General features: G+C 35.8%; 1 protein-coding gene across 1 annotated transcript; it reads left to right on the plus strand.

The window, feature by feature from the left end:
- The first annotated feature begins 947 nt into the window (after nt 1–947).
- Nucleotides 948–17851, plus strand: LOC113107542 (putative helicase mov-10-B.1). Its single transcript, XM_026270137.1, has 22 exons — nt 948–1498; nt 1707–1809; nt 5863–6065; nt 6257–6495; nt 6730–6979; nt 7080–7202; nt 7347–7509; nt 9372–9526; nt 9933–10106; nt 10221–10368; nt 10516–10683; nt 11248–11345; nt 11453–11550; nt 11638–11736; nt 11811–11913; nt 12883–13000; nt 14492–14680; nt 15076–15147; nt 15234–15359; nt 15441–15529; nt 15644–15762; nt 16671–17851. The coding sequence occupies exons 1-22, from the start codon at nt 1347–1349 to the stop codon at nt 16730–16732; spliced, it is 3051 nt and encodes a 1016-aa protein (XP_026125922.1). The 5' UTR covers nt 948–1346; the 3' UTR covers nt 16733–17851.
- The last annotated feature ends 231 nt before the right edge of the window (nt 17852–18082 follow it).

Here is an 18082-nt window from a genome sequence, read left to right on the forward strand (position 1 = left end):
GGAAAGGAGTGAGTAAGAAGGGAGAGAGGCGAACTCACAGTAATATCTGACAGAGTTCATGATATAATCTAACACCCAAATAAGAATTTTCACCAGATATCGTCATCTGAACAAGTAGCAAGTCTGCTACATTTATTTTGACCAACTGAGGAAAAAAGCATTACAATAAATTAAATCAAGTTCAAGTCAAATCAAATTGAGCTTTATTGTCATTCTGCTACATGTGTGGACATACAGTGGAACAAAATATTGTGCCTCATAGGATCAAGATGCTACATAAACACAGACATACAACAATGAAGTAAAACAGTGTAAACCTATAAACAACCTACTGGCAGATTTTGACTAAAAATGTACTATATATAAATGTTTACCTATACATAAGCTAAAAAAAAAAAAAAAAAAAAAAAATACAGACTATACAAATGCTTCACATAATACCTAACCTACTGACAGATTTCGACTAAAAATATAGGCCTACTATAAATGTGTAACTATACATGAACTAAAAATACAAACTATACAAATCACGCTTCAAATGGTGATTTAATGTAAATTATCTCATATCACATCAAACTGTGAAAATTATTATTACTGTTATACTTTATTCTCAAATTGCTAGTTAACAACATCAGCATTAAGTGGCTATATCAATATAGTAGTAGATTTAAATTTCTGTACAGTCTAGTCTCCAGTTGTCATACCACTCGAAATTGAAGTTGTGATGGAAAACCGCATACATTTCAATTAATTTATTAACAGATTTGAATTTTATTAAATAGCATGTGTCCTGAATTATGCTACACATGAGAGTAAACCCTGAATTTATATGACAATTTAGGAATAAGAAACAAGACACACTTGCATGCTATTTGTTAATTGTAAAAAAAAAAAAAAAAAAAAACATTCCGTTGGGACAACACCAATCGTTTTATCTTTTACGTGTACTTAGTAGAACTTTGTAGACGGTCCCTAGCTGGCCTAGCTCTAGCTCGCTGCTGCTACAGGTTTTACGCGTTGCAACATATCGAGAATGAGTAAGTTAAAACTAATGGAATACGTGTGTGTTTAGTTTTCTAATGCTTTTTATACAATACTCACCCACTAAGATTTTATAGATTTTTTTTTCGCGGCTGAATATCTGATATCCAACGTCGAACCAACTTTGCATTGGTAGAAGAATAATCCAACCAACCGTAGTAATTTAGATCTTAAGTTTCGTTTCTTCCGTTGATAGCCGCTTCCGCAGAAACAGTTGTACTTATTTCATGATAGGCAGTGTAAGATCATAACTGATCTAATATCTGCACATCACCACGGAGCTCACGACACCAGAGCTAAGAAACATGAACAGGAAAAACAGAAAAAATCAGCTCTCCAAGGATGATTTGCGTGCCGTTGGATTTGACTTTATAGAATTTCTTGCGGAAAGCAAAAGGAGATCCATTACTGATCGAATCATTCTCAAAAACATCTACAACGATGAGTTCCGAAACAGGTAAACATTTGACATGCTTTCACAGATTTTAAAATGGTTATTATTTTTATTGTTTATAATATTCCATATACGGAGCCTACACGGAAATGATCCATACAATTAATTTGTAAACAGACATTTATTTAAAGGGGAAGCGCATCAGTACTATATAAACCAACACTGCCTTTTCTATTAGTTTATATTTATACTCATTCATTTTTATCCACAGGGATGGAGTCAGAGACCCAAACTTCTCTTCAGTTCTCTTTGTATTGAGAAATTCCAAAAAAGCACGCATCACCAGATCAGGACATGTTTACTTTAACTCTAATGTAAGAATATTTCTTTTGATTATCTCTCCAATTCTTTTGTGGATGTCCATTTAGTCTGTATGTGCTTGGCTTGTATGGAATAGTGGTTATGTGACACACCCATTACCAACAAGAGTCTGAACAGTCTTGCTTTTATGAAAGTTTATCATCTCATAACGATATGCAATTATGTAAAGTTTTTAGTATGTAGTATTAGTAATGCAAAGTTAAATTGTTTTTGGAATGTGAAAGCCTGGAGTGTATACTTTCATTAATATCAAACTGAATCAGCTGATGATGAAAAGTTTAACTTGCATCTGACTCAAGCTAATTCATTTTTATGAAAGGGCAAAAAAGAGAGTGGTGCACTGCAAATAAACATAGTAAATCAAGATTACCCAATCTCTGAAGCATACCAATATCCACTCTGCCATTTCAGACAAGGTTTATTAAGTTTATTAATGTCTCTGAGGAATTCTTTGGAGAAAGGCACATTAAAAGATAAAGACACAACATAATTAACATTATTATTCAAGAAACTAAATAGTCATGAATAATATGAAACTGGTATGACTGGCTTATCAGATCTGGGGTATTTATGATTTAATTTCCCTGTCATAAATATGAGTTGGTTATACAGGGCTCATCAGAAAGGAAGGCCTGCTAGTGTGGGGCAAGCGTGACACAGTTTCAAGTCAGATGAAGCAACACTTGGTCCTTCAGGCCACTTTTTGTTAGAATTGAAAACATGACTCTTAAAAGCATTGTTAGGATATATATATATATAGAAGAGACCAAAAGTTTGGAAACATTACTATTTTTAATGTTTTTGAAAGAAGTTTCTTCTTCTCATCAAGCCTGCATTTATTTGATCAAAAATACAGAAAAAACTGTAATATTGTGAAATATTATTACAACTTAAAATTATAGTTTTCTATTTGAATATACTTTTAAAAAAAAAATTCTTCCTGTGATGCAAAGCTGAATTTTCAGCATCATTTCTCCAGCCTTCGGTGTCACATGTAACATCAGTCTATCACTTGATCATTTAGAAATCATTCTAATATTCAGATTTATTATGAGTGTTGGAAACAGTTCTGCTGTCTAATATATTTGATGAAAAAAAGTTTAAAAAGAACTGCATTTATAAAAAATAAAAAACATTCTAACAATATATATTCTAATAATATATTTTCTTTACTATCACTTTTTTTTTAATCAATTTAACACATCCTTGGTGAATAAAAGTATTGATTTTATTTAAAAAAAATTACTGACCCCAAATTACAGACAGTATATTGTTATTACAAAATATTTATATTTTAAAAACATAGCTTCTTCTTCTTCTTCTTTTTTTTACTTTTCATTCATAAAAAGTATTCTAAAAAAGTATCACATGTTCTGAAAAAATCTTAAGCAGCAGAACTGTTTCCAACTTTGATAATGAATCATCATATTATAATGATTTCTAAAGGATCATGTGATAATGGTCCTAAAAATTCAGCTTTGCATCACAGAAATAAATGATAATTTAAAGTATAATACATTTAAAAACAATTATTTTAAATTGTAATAATATATAACAATATTATATATTTTTTCTGTATTTTTGATCAAGTAAATGCAGGCAGAAGAGCAGAAGAAACTTCTTTCAAAAACATTAAAAATAGTAATGTTTCCAAACTTTTGGTCTGTACTATATATATATATATATATATATATATATATATATATATATATATATATATATACTAGGGTAATGCCGGTATCAAGTATATATACATTTACATTATAGCCGCGGATATGAGACCTTACTATTTACCATTCATTCTGTCATCACCATTATAGCCTACAGGGAATCCAAAGTGCACCCAAACACCAGACCTGTTGGTTATTGGAGGATCTTCTATTTCTGGTCTGTTAAATGCATTAGACATTTTGCAATGAGCCTTCAAGTGCATGCTGAGTGAGCGAGCGCCGGGGCCGTTCACGTATCGCGCCTAAAACACGTGGAAAACACTAGGCGCATCTATATATATATATATATATATATATTAGGGCTGTCAAAAAAAAAAAAGCGCGTTAACGACGTTAATTAGTTGTTTGTCGTTAATTACGTCAAATTTTTTAACGCATTTCACGCATGCGCAGTGTGACAAATTATTCAGGTCAGGAAAAGTCTCGTCGATCTCTGAATTCTCAAGATAGTAAAAAACAGCGGCGAGCGCCACGACGAAAACACCGAAGAAGCTTAAGGTTTTACCCCATTTACTCTCAAATACATTCATGCCAAGCTCGATAAACAGAGACGACTTTGGTAGTTGATACGCTCCGATCACGATCGGCCGATCGTTATGCGCATCTCGTCAGTAAAGCCGGTTTTCTAATCAGCGGTTAATTCCATCAGGTGCGTGATTTGACATAGAGAAGCTGTTACTACACAGAGCCGTTGTTAATAGAGAAGATGCGCAAATCACGTTAATTTTCAGCGTTTATTGGCCCATCTTCTCAGTTAACAACGGCTCTGTGTAGTAACAGCTGCTCTATGTGAAATCACGCACCTGATGGAATTAACCGCTGATTAGAAAACCGGCTTTACTGACGAGATGCGCATTAACGATCGGCCGATCGTGATCGGAGCACCCCTAGATACGCTGGAGCTTCTTCCTGTTATAGCGTCCTGTGTTTCAAACTGCGCATGCGCAGAGCGCCTACATGCAATCCAGCGAATATTACAGCTGTTTGGAAAAGCATATGCATTTTTACTTGGTTTTACTGGCACTTGAAGCCTTCAGAACGTGAAAATATCGATCCTAAAGTATTGTGGCAGAGCAAATGAACACCTCCCAAAAACAAGAGTGCCCAGAGTGCTGCTTATGTGATGGTGGAGCATGTTTGTGTTTCTCTATGCATAATTTCATAGATATGTGAAATTTAACTACTGGTTCACCTAAAACTCTTACACTATCAGTAGTTAAATGGCATGGTTTGATATAGTGCTCAGGTAAATTTGATCTAAGTAAAAGTTAAACTTTTGAAATTCAGAAAAAAAAAGAACCACATTATAAAATTATTTATCTGTGTCCTGTTATTTATCTTTTGGTATGCATTTCAGGAAAAAAAATGGTTAGGATTCAGGTGTAATTGCAAATAGTGATTAATCATGATTAATCCACTGAAAATTCTGATTAATTTGATTAAAAATTTTAATCATTTGACAGCCCTAATATATATATATATATATATATATATATATATATATATATATATATATATATATATATATATATATATATATATATATATATATATATATAAATATAAATATACGTAAACCTCCCCTCCCCCTCAAGTCCTTTTCCCTATTCCCAAACAACTCAGTCTGCGTGCCCGCTGACTTGAATTCTTGCACTTTGAAGAAGGAGGAATAAATTCAAGTCTGTGTGCCAGGCATTCAAATCTGCATCCTTTTTGTTAGGAATGCCCATCTTCCAATGATCCAATCATTTACCGAAGGAAGAAATCAAGCCCCGCCCTTCATTTCTTTCAGTTTCTGAAGCCGTTTCACTCGGATATACGTCACAACAAGGAACAAAGGACAATCTCAACTTCCGTTTCATGCTGACTTTAAAGGCTTTCTTCAGTGCATGGAACAATTCAATCCCTCCACCCATTTTTTAAATCATTAATTATATTGACATCATCATTCATAAACCTGTGTTTAATCTTTAAAAAAACACACATCTTACATTTAAATGCTGGACCGTTTCCATTTGTGTACAACACAAACCTTGATGTCATTAATATAATGAATGCCCTAAAAAAGAAGACTATTTTGTGAGCGCGAATCGTGATTTTATATACTAAGCTTTATTTCAGTTACCAAAATTGAGCAAAAATCTAAAATACTTGACCATAAAAAAAAATCAAGTAATGATAACATGTGGTAATTTGTATTATTATTATTATTATTATTATTATTATTATTGCTTTGTCTTTAAGACTCTTTACGTGAACTGAGAAACAGCTGCATGTTTTTAATCAGGCATTTTATTTCTAATGGGGCATTTCTAGGTCAGAGTGGTGCACGATCAATGGTTTATACCCCGTCATAGACAACAAAACCAAGCTACTCCCCCTCTGAGTAATGGCAGCTCATCGCCTCCCGCCAGTGGCCAGGTTCCTGACCCATCGTCAGTGCCAGGACCAGAAGATGGAGTCCGAGGAAGGAGAAATCTGTCAAAAGCCCTCCTGAAAAGAATAAACACTACAGAACGGTGAGCTGTTCTGAATGATAGGTACAATCAAGCTCTGAAAATACACAGAATGTGAAATACAGTACCGAGTATCAACTTCATACATTACAGCCTGCTGTCATTTAAAGTGTACTATTGTTCTTTGGATTGGATTTATATTTTACAACATCTGAGTATGAATAGCTCTGTTGCTCCTCTTTATATCTTCCCAGGTCTGTGTTTATCGCTGATAAATGTGGGGTGCGGGTATCCTCAGAGCTGCAGACAGAGGATGGCGTGATTCAGCTGTTTGTGGAGGAGGAAGAAATGCGTGAAGTGAAGCTGTTTGTGGAGAACACGGGTCAGGAGGCTGTGTATTTCACATACTACACTGCTCTGCACTGGCTGCAGTATTTCACTCTGGAAGACAGCAGAAAAGTCACACGTAACAATCCACTCCGTCTGGGGCCATGTGAGTGCAACCAAACTGTACAGGAATAACTTTTGTTGGTTTTGTTTCTAGGTTTCATATGGTATCATGCTAGTCTTTGACTTTATGATGTATTATAAATAAAAAAAGTTTTTTGGAGCCACTGTGCAGTGGTTAGCCTACAGTCCATGCTCTTGACATGCTGGGCTGTGATGCTAAGGTAAGTGTAACAGGTTTGAACCCAACTTGTTGCTCTCTCTCTCTCATTTTTGAAAGGTGAGAAGTATGAGGTGACCTTAAGATTCAAAGCAGAACAGATAGGAGTCTATCCTGCTACTCTGGCATTTGAGTTCAAGGAAAACACCCAACCCACCACCCATCCTTTCCACATTGTTCGGTTCATTCAGGCAGAATACAGGTCCGAGCTTGCAGCTCTGCTGGGTCCAGAAGCACCATTCAGACCTAAGAGGCTTGAGACCTATGAACCTGCGAGGTGCAACATAGATGAGGGGGTTCAACCTGAGAGGTCAAAGAAAAAAACACTCTTTTTAAGAATTAATATACGGTAATTGTTTTTCTCTGTGTTATATTTGTAAAGAAATCAACTGTTTTTCTCACATTTGCAGTTTTACACAAAACTTTTTAAAGTTTGTGTTGCCACTGGATAGCTACACACGTCCTTCTTACATCTCTGACTTAGCCGAGGTCCTAAAAGGCAGCCGTTCTTTCCCGAAGCTCCAGGAACAGAAGTTAGTGATCTCTAGTTGTGCCTAATTGTGCTTTTAGATCTTAGACCTGTTACTGATTGGTCCTTGATCAGCTCTCTGCTTGAACATGTATAGTGGAAGCTATTTTTACTGTTCTTCTTGATATGTGTGTTTGGTGTTTTTTAGGTCACTGCTGGAAAGTGATCTGGGTTTTCATAACTATATTGAGCGCTTTGATTTACTACTGTACCTGGAGGAAGATCAAATGCGTCTAGACATCAAGATGTATAACAAAGATGATGTATCCATGGTGAAAGACCATGAGAACAAACGACTGCTGGTCTTAGAGGTGAGTGGCATTTCTGTAATGCCAGTTATTATAGCGTGTGATTGTGGCTGCATCCGAAAGGTGAAAAAAATGCTGCATTTTAAGATAGGAAAGAAAAAGTAAATCTCAGTTGAGTTTTACCATTTTCGAATCCATGAAGCCAATCACTGGGTCTGGCGGTAGTACTTTTAGTTTAGCTTATTATAGCTCTTTGAATCGGATTAGACCGTTAGCATCTTGCTCAAAAATGACCAAAGAGTTTCTATATTATTTTCATTTTTAAAACTTGACTCTTCTATAGTTACATAGTGTATTAATAAAATATAAAACTAAAATAAAAATGAAATTCATGAGTCTTTAGGCTGAAATGGCTAGGAACTATACTCATATTCCTGCGTAATAATCAAGCATCTTTGCTCCTGTACCATGGGTGCAGAAGGCGCAGTGATATTACGCACCACCTGAAAATAGTCCCAGTTAGTTTGTGAAGTTGCAGCAATAGCAGAGTTGCTGGATACTATTTTCAGCTGCTGCATAATATCACTGCAACTCGCAACTTTTAATTTTCCGTCAGTCTTATTACATGATGTAACTACAGAAGAGTCAAGTTTTAAATAGGAAAATGCTAATGAGATGCTGACGGTCTAATCAGATTCAATGATCTAGGCTAAGCTAAGCTAAAAGTGCTAGTGCCAGACCTGGAGATCGGCTGTATGGATTCGAAAATGGTTAAACTCAACTGTTTCGTTAGGGGATTTGGAAAATGAACCTATTTTCAAAAATATTGTATTGTTCCTTTAACTTCACTTCCTGCCTGCTGAGATGCCTACATCTGATTTTTGAAGGCAGTGTAGATGTTGTTATCCCACAATCCTGTGCGTTCAATTCTGTGACAGTTGAGCTAAAAAATAAAGATGACATCTGAAAGTTCCAGTTGGTGTTCATTTTGTGTGTAAATCTCAGTTTTTGATTGTTCCACTTTTTATATAATTTCTAGCAAAAAATGTGTATTGTAATAATTAAACATTCACTAATTTATCGCAAAGCAATCTATTTTGTTGTAGATCATTAAACCGCTATGCTGCCTCTGAAGTTTGTGTAAAATCAGTTTTATGAAGTACCTTTGTGCGCAAACACTGCCTGCAAAGTCATTATCTAAGGAATGATGCATGCATGGCTCTTAAAGGGACAGTGCACCCAAAAGGTTACTTTAAAGGTGCAGTAGGGAACTTTTGTAAAAAATATATTTTTTAGATATTTATTAAACCTGTCATTATGTCCTGACAGTAGAATATGAGACAGATAATCTGTGAAAAAAATCAAGCTCCTCTGGCTCCTCCCAGTGGTCCTATTGTCATTTGCAGTTACAGACCGCTCCCGGTAAGAAATAACCAATCAGAGCTGCGGTCCGTAACTTTGTTTGTGTTCAGAATGTAGAAAAATGGATATAAGAAACGAGTACACCATGAATCCATTTTCCAAACCATGTTCTTGGCTTGTCCTGAATCACTAGGGTGCACCTATAATAAGTGTTTATATTCTGACTATTTTAGATTGCTTCGGGGGCACCACGGGGGTATATCCCAGTACCTTTGTGATTCTTCATAGACATAAACAGAGAGAAGTAGTTCCGGCTACAATGTTTTTCCGCAAGACGCAAGCAGTTCTGTTTATTAACCGCTAGAGCGTCAAAAGTTCCCTACCACAGCTTTAATTTGTTGCTCTTCAACTCCATTAAGGATAGTAAATGTACTACAAAGTAAAGAAAGAATGTCAGCAATGTTATTTTTGGGTGAACTGTCCTTTTAAGTAATATGTGCTTTTTTATTTGTTGGAAAGTATAATATGTTGAGGTCATGTAATGTTAATTTGTTATGTTGAAGCTCCCCGGTGTTTCGGAGAATAGGCCATCAGTCCTGAGAGGAGATCACCTGCTTCTCACCAAGAGTGACGAGGTCCAGCTCTCAACTGTGACCAAATACAAGGGCTATGTCCACAGAGTGGAACTGGATCAGGTCAAACTGGGCTTCTCTCGAAGGTATGAAGTATGAAGAATTCATGACGGGTCATTTGAACATCAGAACATTGAAGGAGTAGTAAATAAAACAGGGTTGATAATGTCGAGAATCAGAGTTCCAGATATAAAGTGCTTTCTGTACTATAAAAGCATACTGTAACTTCCAGAACACAAATCAACAGCTCAGTTTCTTAGTTCACATCTGAAGACTATTTACATATACATCTTAAGGAAAAAGCCATTAATAATTAATCAGCTGTGGCCTAATGGTTTGAAATTTGAAAGATAGTGTCAAACATCAAATGCTTCACATACTTCAGGTTTACAAAAATATGCCATCTTCACTTGATATTGTTTTGCATATTTATTTGAAGACCAGATTTAAACTTTTTGTATATGTATGTGTGTGTGTGTTTTATGTGCAAAGGCTGCTTGACGGTTTCATAGATAATATGAAATTCCGTGTGGAGTTCACAGTGAATCGTCTCCCGTTGAGACTGCAACACAGAGCAGTACACATGGCGGTCCAGCACGAGCTCAGAGATGTGCTGTTCCCTGTGGGCTCAAGGAGCTTGAACCCTGCGTCTCCACCTGCACTGAGGTCAGTAAGACATATCTGGACTGAACTTATACAACAAAATCTAATTTTAGTGAAATGTTATGGACTACTTCAGCTGGATGAGTATTTGTGTGTGTGGGGTGTGTCTGTTTCTAGGCTCTTTGATCAAAAGCTGGAGAAGAACCATGAACAGAAAAAAGCCGTATGTAACATTGTGGCTGGTACATCCAAGCCGGCACCGTACTTGGTGTTTGGACCTCCTGGCACTGGTAAAACAGTCACGATAGTGGAGGCCATCAAACAGGTAAAACTGGTTCTCATACTTAAATAAATATACACACAACAAACACACCTACATGCAAATCATCTCATTGTGTCTGCATGCAAAACTGAATAAGCAGAACAGCTATTGTAATTGATCTTTCTCTTTCTTTTATATTTCATCTCGCAGGTGGAGAAGAATATACCTGGGGCCTACATCCTAGCTTGTGCTCCATCTAACAGTGCAGCTGATCAGCTGTGTGAAAAGTTGATCACTAGTCAACATGTTGATGCACGGAAGATATACAGAGTCTACGCTAGCTCACGCAATCCAAAAGATATCCCTAAAGTCCTGGAGGTTTGTGCTTGTCTGACTTTATTAATCAGTTAAAAGTTTGATTAAATTAACTAAATTAAAAATACAAAGATTTGTTGGAAAATATAAAATAACAATGGTACATTATGTACATCCTCATGGACTAAATATAAATATTTAAATAAATAAAAAAAAAATAATAAAAAAAATATGTCAATTCTATCACTCAGTTCTGCTCCGTGTATATATATAAATTAGATTGCAAAGTTAAATGTAAAAATGTTCATTTGAATTTTTTAGATTTTTCTCAAAGCTTACAGGACCCTATATGTACGTGTCACATTTTGAAATACTGTATGAAACACTGTAGTCTTTGAACCGTTTGTTCAACAGGCTAACATAAAAGCATGATATTTTACATTTTTTTAAGGCTTATTAAAAAAATTTTATAACGGCAATTTGTAGGCAGAATATTACATTCTTTTAACTCATCAAAATGTAATGTAAATACTATAGTTTAACAGAGAGAGAGAGAGACGTTTTGAGATGGACTTTTGTGTATGTGTTGTTTTTGTTGTTATTGTTTGAATGTCTTTTTGTCTTTAGAAAAACAGTAATGTGGAGGGAAACACAATTATTTTCCCTTGTAAAGAGGATCTGATGTGCCACAAGATCATAGTCAGCACTCTGGTCACCGCTGGCAGGTGAAGGGCTTCATCTTCTACAAACACAATGAACTCGGTCTCCCACATACACATCATAGCAGTCAAAAGATAAAGAGTGTATTGTGTGTGTGTGTGTGTGTTGGCAGGCTGGTCAGTGGGGGTTTTCCTATAGGTCATTTTTCTCACATCTTTGTGGATGAGGCAGGGCATGCTGTGGAGCCAGAGGCCATCATCAGTGTGGCAGGTGGAGTGCTTCACAGAATAACATGAAAACGGTCAGATCTTACAGTTAAGATCAAGCTGTGGTAGCATTTCATTCATGTGTGTTTAGGTCTGCTGAATGCAAAGACTGGGCAGCTTGTTTTGGCTGGAGATCCCAAGCAGCTGGGGCCAATCCTGAGATCTCCTTTTGCCATTAAATACGGACTTGGTGAGATTAATAATAACACACATACAGTACACACTCGATTGACTTTTTAATTTACATTGTATATATGTCTGTAGGTCTTTCCTTGCTGGAGAGGTTAATGACACAGAATGAACTTTACCAGAAAGGCACTAGTGGATACGACAACCGTTATGTAACCAAGCTACTGAAGAACTACAGGTACAATCTGAATAATCTGTAAAACTACAAATTGACTAGTCTGACCAGCTTGTTGACTAGATTGCCCTTTAAGAAGCCCTGAACAAAAAAGCTCTTAATAGGGTTCAACTGAGGGAAAAAATAGCTTTATGTAGTGCAAAGTTCTCATGGCTGAACAAAACTAGTTTGAACTTGTCCGGGTACAATTTCTGACACCTGTAAAGAAAGTTTTCACAATGTATGGAGGATGATCAAAAATTCTTAGAGCTTTTGTGTAGAGGGAGTGCAGATGGTTATGAATGAGGAACAAATACAAGCTAGAACCATTTATTATTTGTAGTTTTGACATTTACACTTAATCATTTAGCAGACGCTTTTTTTCAAAGCGACTTACAAATGAGAACTCATGAGAACTACTGGTAGCCAGTGTAACCTGATGAGGAACGTGAGCTTTTTGGGCTCATTGAAGACCACTCTCACTGTTGCATTCTGGGTCAGTTGCAGAGGCTTGATAGAACATGCAGAAAGGGCCGCTAGGAGAGCATTAGAATAGTCCAGTCTGGAGAGAACAAGAGCTGTGACTCTTCTTTTAACTTGTAGCCAGGAGCCAGTAATAGTAGAAAAGATAGGGGCACAGGCCAGTATAAAGACGTACACAAATAACCTTGAACATAGATTTGACTCCTGGCCATTAATGAACATGCGAACCAGAGAAAGCTGGTGTGTCCCTGGGTTTTTGCTGTGCATAAAAAAAGCAGAGGACAGGGTGTCATGTGAAAAGTCTGGGTATGGGCCAATCTGTGTAAAATAGATTGGGATAGGTCCAATCCGAATTAGTGTTCAGAACAGATGTGGGATTTCTACCACAAAACTGACAGAGATGCTTCTTTCTTTCATGCTTTGTATGTAAATGTAAAATGAGTCTGAATCCGTTTCAGCACCACTGATTCACACATCTCTAATTCACATTATCACTCTCTTTCTCTCCAGGTCTCATCCATCCATTCTGAAGATTCCTAATGAAATGTTCTATGATGGGGAGTTGGAGGCATGTGCAGATCAGATTATCTCCCACCAGTACTGCAAGTGGGAGCACCTGCCAAAAATTGTATGAGACATCCCAGACACTCACACCTGATAAATGACTAAATGGCAAATGTAAACAGCATTTCAGGTATTTCAAGACAATGCATTTTGGTTAGGTTAGGTTATGATGTTATACAGTTGCTATATGCACGCAGGATTACACATCATTGGGAATGTGTTAATATTGTTTGGTCTCTGTGTGTGTTCCATACCTAGTGACCTGACTCTCACTCAGGTCTCATTGGCTGCTACTTTGTATTGCAGCATCTTCTTAAGTCACTCAAATGTTTAAGGCAGAAAACTTGGCGTTGAGGCTCGAGAACATGTCAAATTTCATTGCCTCGTCATTACACAACTTTCATAAATGATTTCAGAGAAAACTTAAAGTTGCTTATTGCCAGTTTTCAAAATTTGGTACACAGAGTATGAATATATCCATTTTTGTAATCAGATTTGACATTAGCCACTGAAATCTTATTGCTGGCATAGATGTTTTTTTATATAGTCGATTAGAGGATATTATCTCTTTATCTTTCCTTAATCCCCCATCTAGCTTGTACTAATCTGAATTTTGCCTGAAACTTCATATTTACAGGATTTCTTGTGTTTATTTGCCTCTTTATGATACATCGCTTGTTTTATTCCTCAGTTGAATATGTTGGGATACACATAGCTAGCAGGGTTTCCGCAGTCCTTAAGAAATCTTCCATTTGGTTTGCTAAAATTTTAGACGATAAAGAGTCTTAAACAGTATAACACAGATGTTAGTTATTTAAAGACCTCTTAAATTTGGGTCACTGCTTTATGGATGTGTGATTATTACACATCAAAAAGCTATGATTCAATTAAATAAATGTGCACACTGCACATTTGAAAATAGTGAATATGATTGCTTATTATGCACCATTGATAAACTGACAATGTTATGGTTTTTATATTATTTTGTAGATGGTTGTGTCTCGTCTTTTTGAATGAGCAGCTAGAAATAGTAAAGCATAGACACTACATTACAAAATAAGATTTATTTTGATATATATCTTTTTTTCTGTACCTGAATGTATTATTAGTTTTCTTTGTGCAGGTTTTTAAAAAAGTCTTAAAGCCTTAAATCTGTTTTTGAAAACCTGCTTATCTTCGAATACCGCTCCCGTTCACTTTTTAACATGTTGTCCACCTCCTCCTCAAGGGGTATCCGGTCACACATGCCCGCACACACACAAATCATCAGTGTAAGGAATGTGAAGGCCAGAAACTGAGATAACTGCCCTTTTTGAACTTTCAACAATTTCATGGTTAGATTTGGTTCTCAGGCATGTGATATTTCTCATGAACCAGTCTCCACTTGTTCTTTGTAATGACGATGTTACCGTTTATATCTAGAAAGATGAACACAAAGACCTCTTTTTGAATGTGCTGTTGTTTTGCACTAATAATTCTAGTATGGTTTCCCGTTTGAACATTTTGTTTCTTCTGGAGAAGTCACTTTGTGCTCTGCTCTGTGCTGCATTTTTAGGGATTTCCTGTGATTTTTCATGGAGTGATTGGAAAGGATGAGAGAGAGTCGAACAGCCCCTCCTTTTTCAACACTTCTGAAATCGATATCATCCTTGACTACCTGAAGAAGCTCCTGACACCGGCGAAGAAGGGCATCGCAATAATCTCCCCCAAAGAGATTGGCATTATCGCACCCTACAGGAAACAGGTGACAATAACTTTTTAACGGCTCAGTCACAGCAAACGTGATGAATAATGTGCAAGCACAATGCAGTTAGTACCAAGTAAATCCTAAAGAAACTTTGTTTGCAGAGAGGTTGGTAAGATTTGTTAAATGTACTTTTTGATCAATTTAATGTGTCCTTTCTGAATAAATTCAGTAAGATGAAAAAATCAATATCTTACAAAAAAAAGTACTAATGGCAAACTTTTGAACGGTAGTGTTAATACATAATAAGTCTGTAGGCGTACTTGTGCACAGTCGGAAATATCTTTCTACTGTTTGTTCTCTGCACAACTGTTCACAGACTGCTAGACTTTGTTTTTACGAAGATCGTCATTATCGCCCTGCTTTGTTCACTCTGCTCTGTTTTATTTTTACAGGTGGAGAAAATCAGGAAGGCCATTAAGATGCACAGGGAGCTTAAATCCTATTTGGGCATCGAGGAGCTGAAGGTCAGAATGATTATGAGCTACACTCTGTTATCAGTTCTCATGCGTGTCAGGACACTTGAGCAAAAACATGGGTGCTGTGTGTGTAGGTTGGCTCCGTGGAGGAGTTTCAAGGCCAGGAGAGGAAAGTGATCATTGTGTCCACTGTTCGCAGCGACAAGAAACACATCATTTTGGATGAAAAGTTCAACATTGGCTTTCTGAAGAATGAGAAGGTAGTTTCAAAACAAAAGACAACACACCAGAGAGAAGTCTACCAAACAAAGTTGTTTCACCGTTTGCTTTCTCTTCTTCAGAGATTCAATGTGGCAGTGACCAGAGCAAAATCCCTGCTCATTATGGTCGGGAACCCCATCATTCTACAAACAGACGCGACCTGGGGCAGGTATATCAACTTCCAACTACATGCATAACATAACATACATAAAATACTCTTTATATGATTTCTGGAACATGTTGCAAGTTGATTTTTTTACCTGGTTGATCTATGTGTTTGTAGGTTTATTAATTACTGCATTGAGAAGGAAGGTTATACTGGATATGATATTTCCAACATGGAGGAAACGGATGCGGTTGTCGAGCGTCTGCTAGCACTAAACATCCGCGAGGAGATCGTAGGTAAGACATGGCTTTAATTAAAGTACAGTCACACTAGACATTGCACTTCATTTGCATCCATTAATGCAGAATAGGAAATGCAAAGTTAATGCAGTCTATTTCTGAAGTTCAGATATAGTGAACGAACTCTGATCTGCAAATTTGAATTAAAGAGATATATTTGAATATTTTGAATGTATTGTATTAATAATTTATTATGTAATAAAAGTGGCCCAAGAGCATGACATCACATCCTGGTTTTAATGTTTGTTTGTTGTCTAAACTCATTTTGTCATTAAAGCCTAGTTAATGCTTATTAATAATTCATCATCTACTGACAGGTTATGCAGTATAAATACAAAAAAAGTTTGGGGTCAGTAAAATTTTTTTGTTTATTATTATATACAGCAAATTTACATTAAATTGATCAAGATACAATCGAGACATTTATAATGTTACAGAAATATTCTGTTTCAAATAAATACATTTTTGTATTCATCAAAGATTCGTCATTTATTCAGCACAACTTTTTTCAACATTGATGATAATAAAAAATCTTTCTTGAGCTGCAAATCAGTATATTAGGATGATTTCTGAAGGATTATGACGCTGAAGACTGGAGTAATGATGACTGATTCAGCTTTGCAATCACAAGAATAATACATTAAAAAACAACAACAACAAAAAACAAAACAACAACATTATTTTACAATATTAATGCTTAACTTTATTTTTTACAAATAAATGCAGCCTTGGTGAGCATTAGATAATTTTCTCAAAAAAATCTTACCAACCCTAAACTCTTAAACAGTGGTGTATTTGGACCTACACAACTGTACAACTGTTTTGTTTCTGTGCTTTATTTCTTCTTTGGGATTTAAAATAAATCTTGAACCGAGTTCTTACTGTCGTGTTCTTTCTCATCCTAGTGGAAACAGAGGAGAGTGTGGTCCAGCAACATCTGAATCCTGAGTGGAGACATGACCATTAAATGAAGTGCCATTCTTAAAGTGCCTCACAGCCAGGCCCCTCTCATTAGCATAACCACACCCCTTTCCCCATCCTCTTGCTGAAGTTAAACTGGGAGAGTTTATATAAAGAAGTTTAATTTTAAAGCTAAAGTTGCTATATGATTTAAAAATAGCATTAAATTAAAGGTGCTGCATGACTATAGAAAACAGACAAAAGGAGCTTTGGTGGTCCCTTTTGCCAAAAAGTTTGAAAATACAGTACAGACCAAAAGTTTGGACACACCTTCTCATTCAAAGAGTTTTCTTAATTTTCATGACTATGAAAATTGTAGATTCACACTGAAGGCATCAAAACTATGAATTAACACATGTGGAATTATATACATAACAAAAATGTGAAACAACGGAAAATATGTCGTTTTCTAGGTTCTATTCTAGCCACCTTTTGCTTTGATCACCCTAAACCATCTCGACTGGGTTCAGGTTACATGGGGAAAGAATACACATTGTTCATTTACATATAATACCAAAAGTGTAACAATATAAATCTGATTGAAAATTTGACATCTTGTCCTTAATCTCAGGGCTTTATATGCAATGTTGCCTATATTGATTGAAAAGTTTTATTAGATGTTTTAAAGAAAATGCATTAATTAACAAATGGTTGATAAATCACTGATTATTTCCCTAAAAGAAGTGCCTTATTTTTTAAAGTTACTAAACAACAGAAATTATATTTTAATAATGCTTCATTTATGGTGGTAAAGGTTTTGTTTGTGGTCCCACTGGATTGTCTGGAAATTGCAATTGGAGTTGGAGGTTTACATCAGTGCATTTTAAAACACATCATTAAACAATTGTGTAATTAATTTCAAAGACTTATGACTGAAGTAAATACATTGTAATATGGAGGATGTTGAATCACAAATAAATGCAAAATCTGGAGCCTGTCAAGCCTGTCGACACACTCATTACCTGTTTCTCACAGTCAGCAGACTTCAAATTTACTACATCCCATGACACCTCATTTGAAAAGGAGAAGTATAATGTGTATTTATTGACCATGAAACTATTTTGCATTGCTAAGTTATTCTTGTATACAATCTTGTTGTCATCCAAAAATAAAACATGAAAATGAATTGTAGAATGTGGATAGTCATTGAACTAGTATACTGCATGTGTTTCATTGATATGATTTGCTCACTTTCAGTAATGATAAAGCAAATAAAAAATAAATTATGTATTATGTTGCCATTCTTACAAAGTTAAGATGAAACCTTCATAAAGGCAACATGTGACACCTACCTACGCTAATAATCCTAGAATCATAACTTTGATATGAAGAATTGGTTATGATGAGCTGCATTTTT

The sequence above is a fragment of the Carassius auratus genome, chromosome 8 (genome assembly GCF_003368295.1).
Source record: "Carassius auratus strain Wakin chromosome 8, ASM336829v1, whole genome shotgun sequence".
NCBI lineage: Eukaryota > Metazoa > Chordata > Actinopteri > Cypriniformes > Cyprinidae > Carassius > Carassius auratus.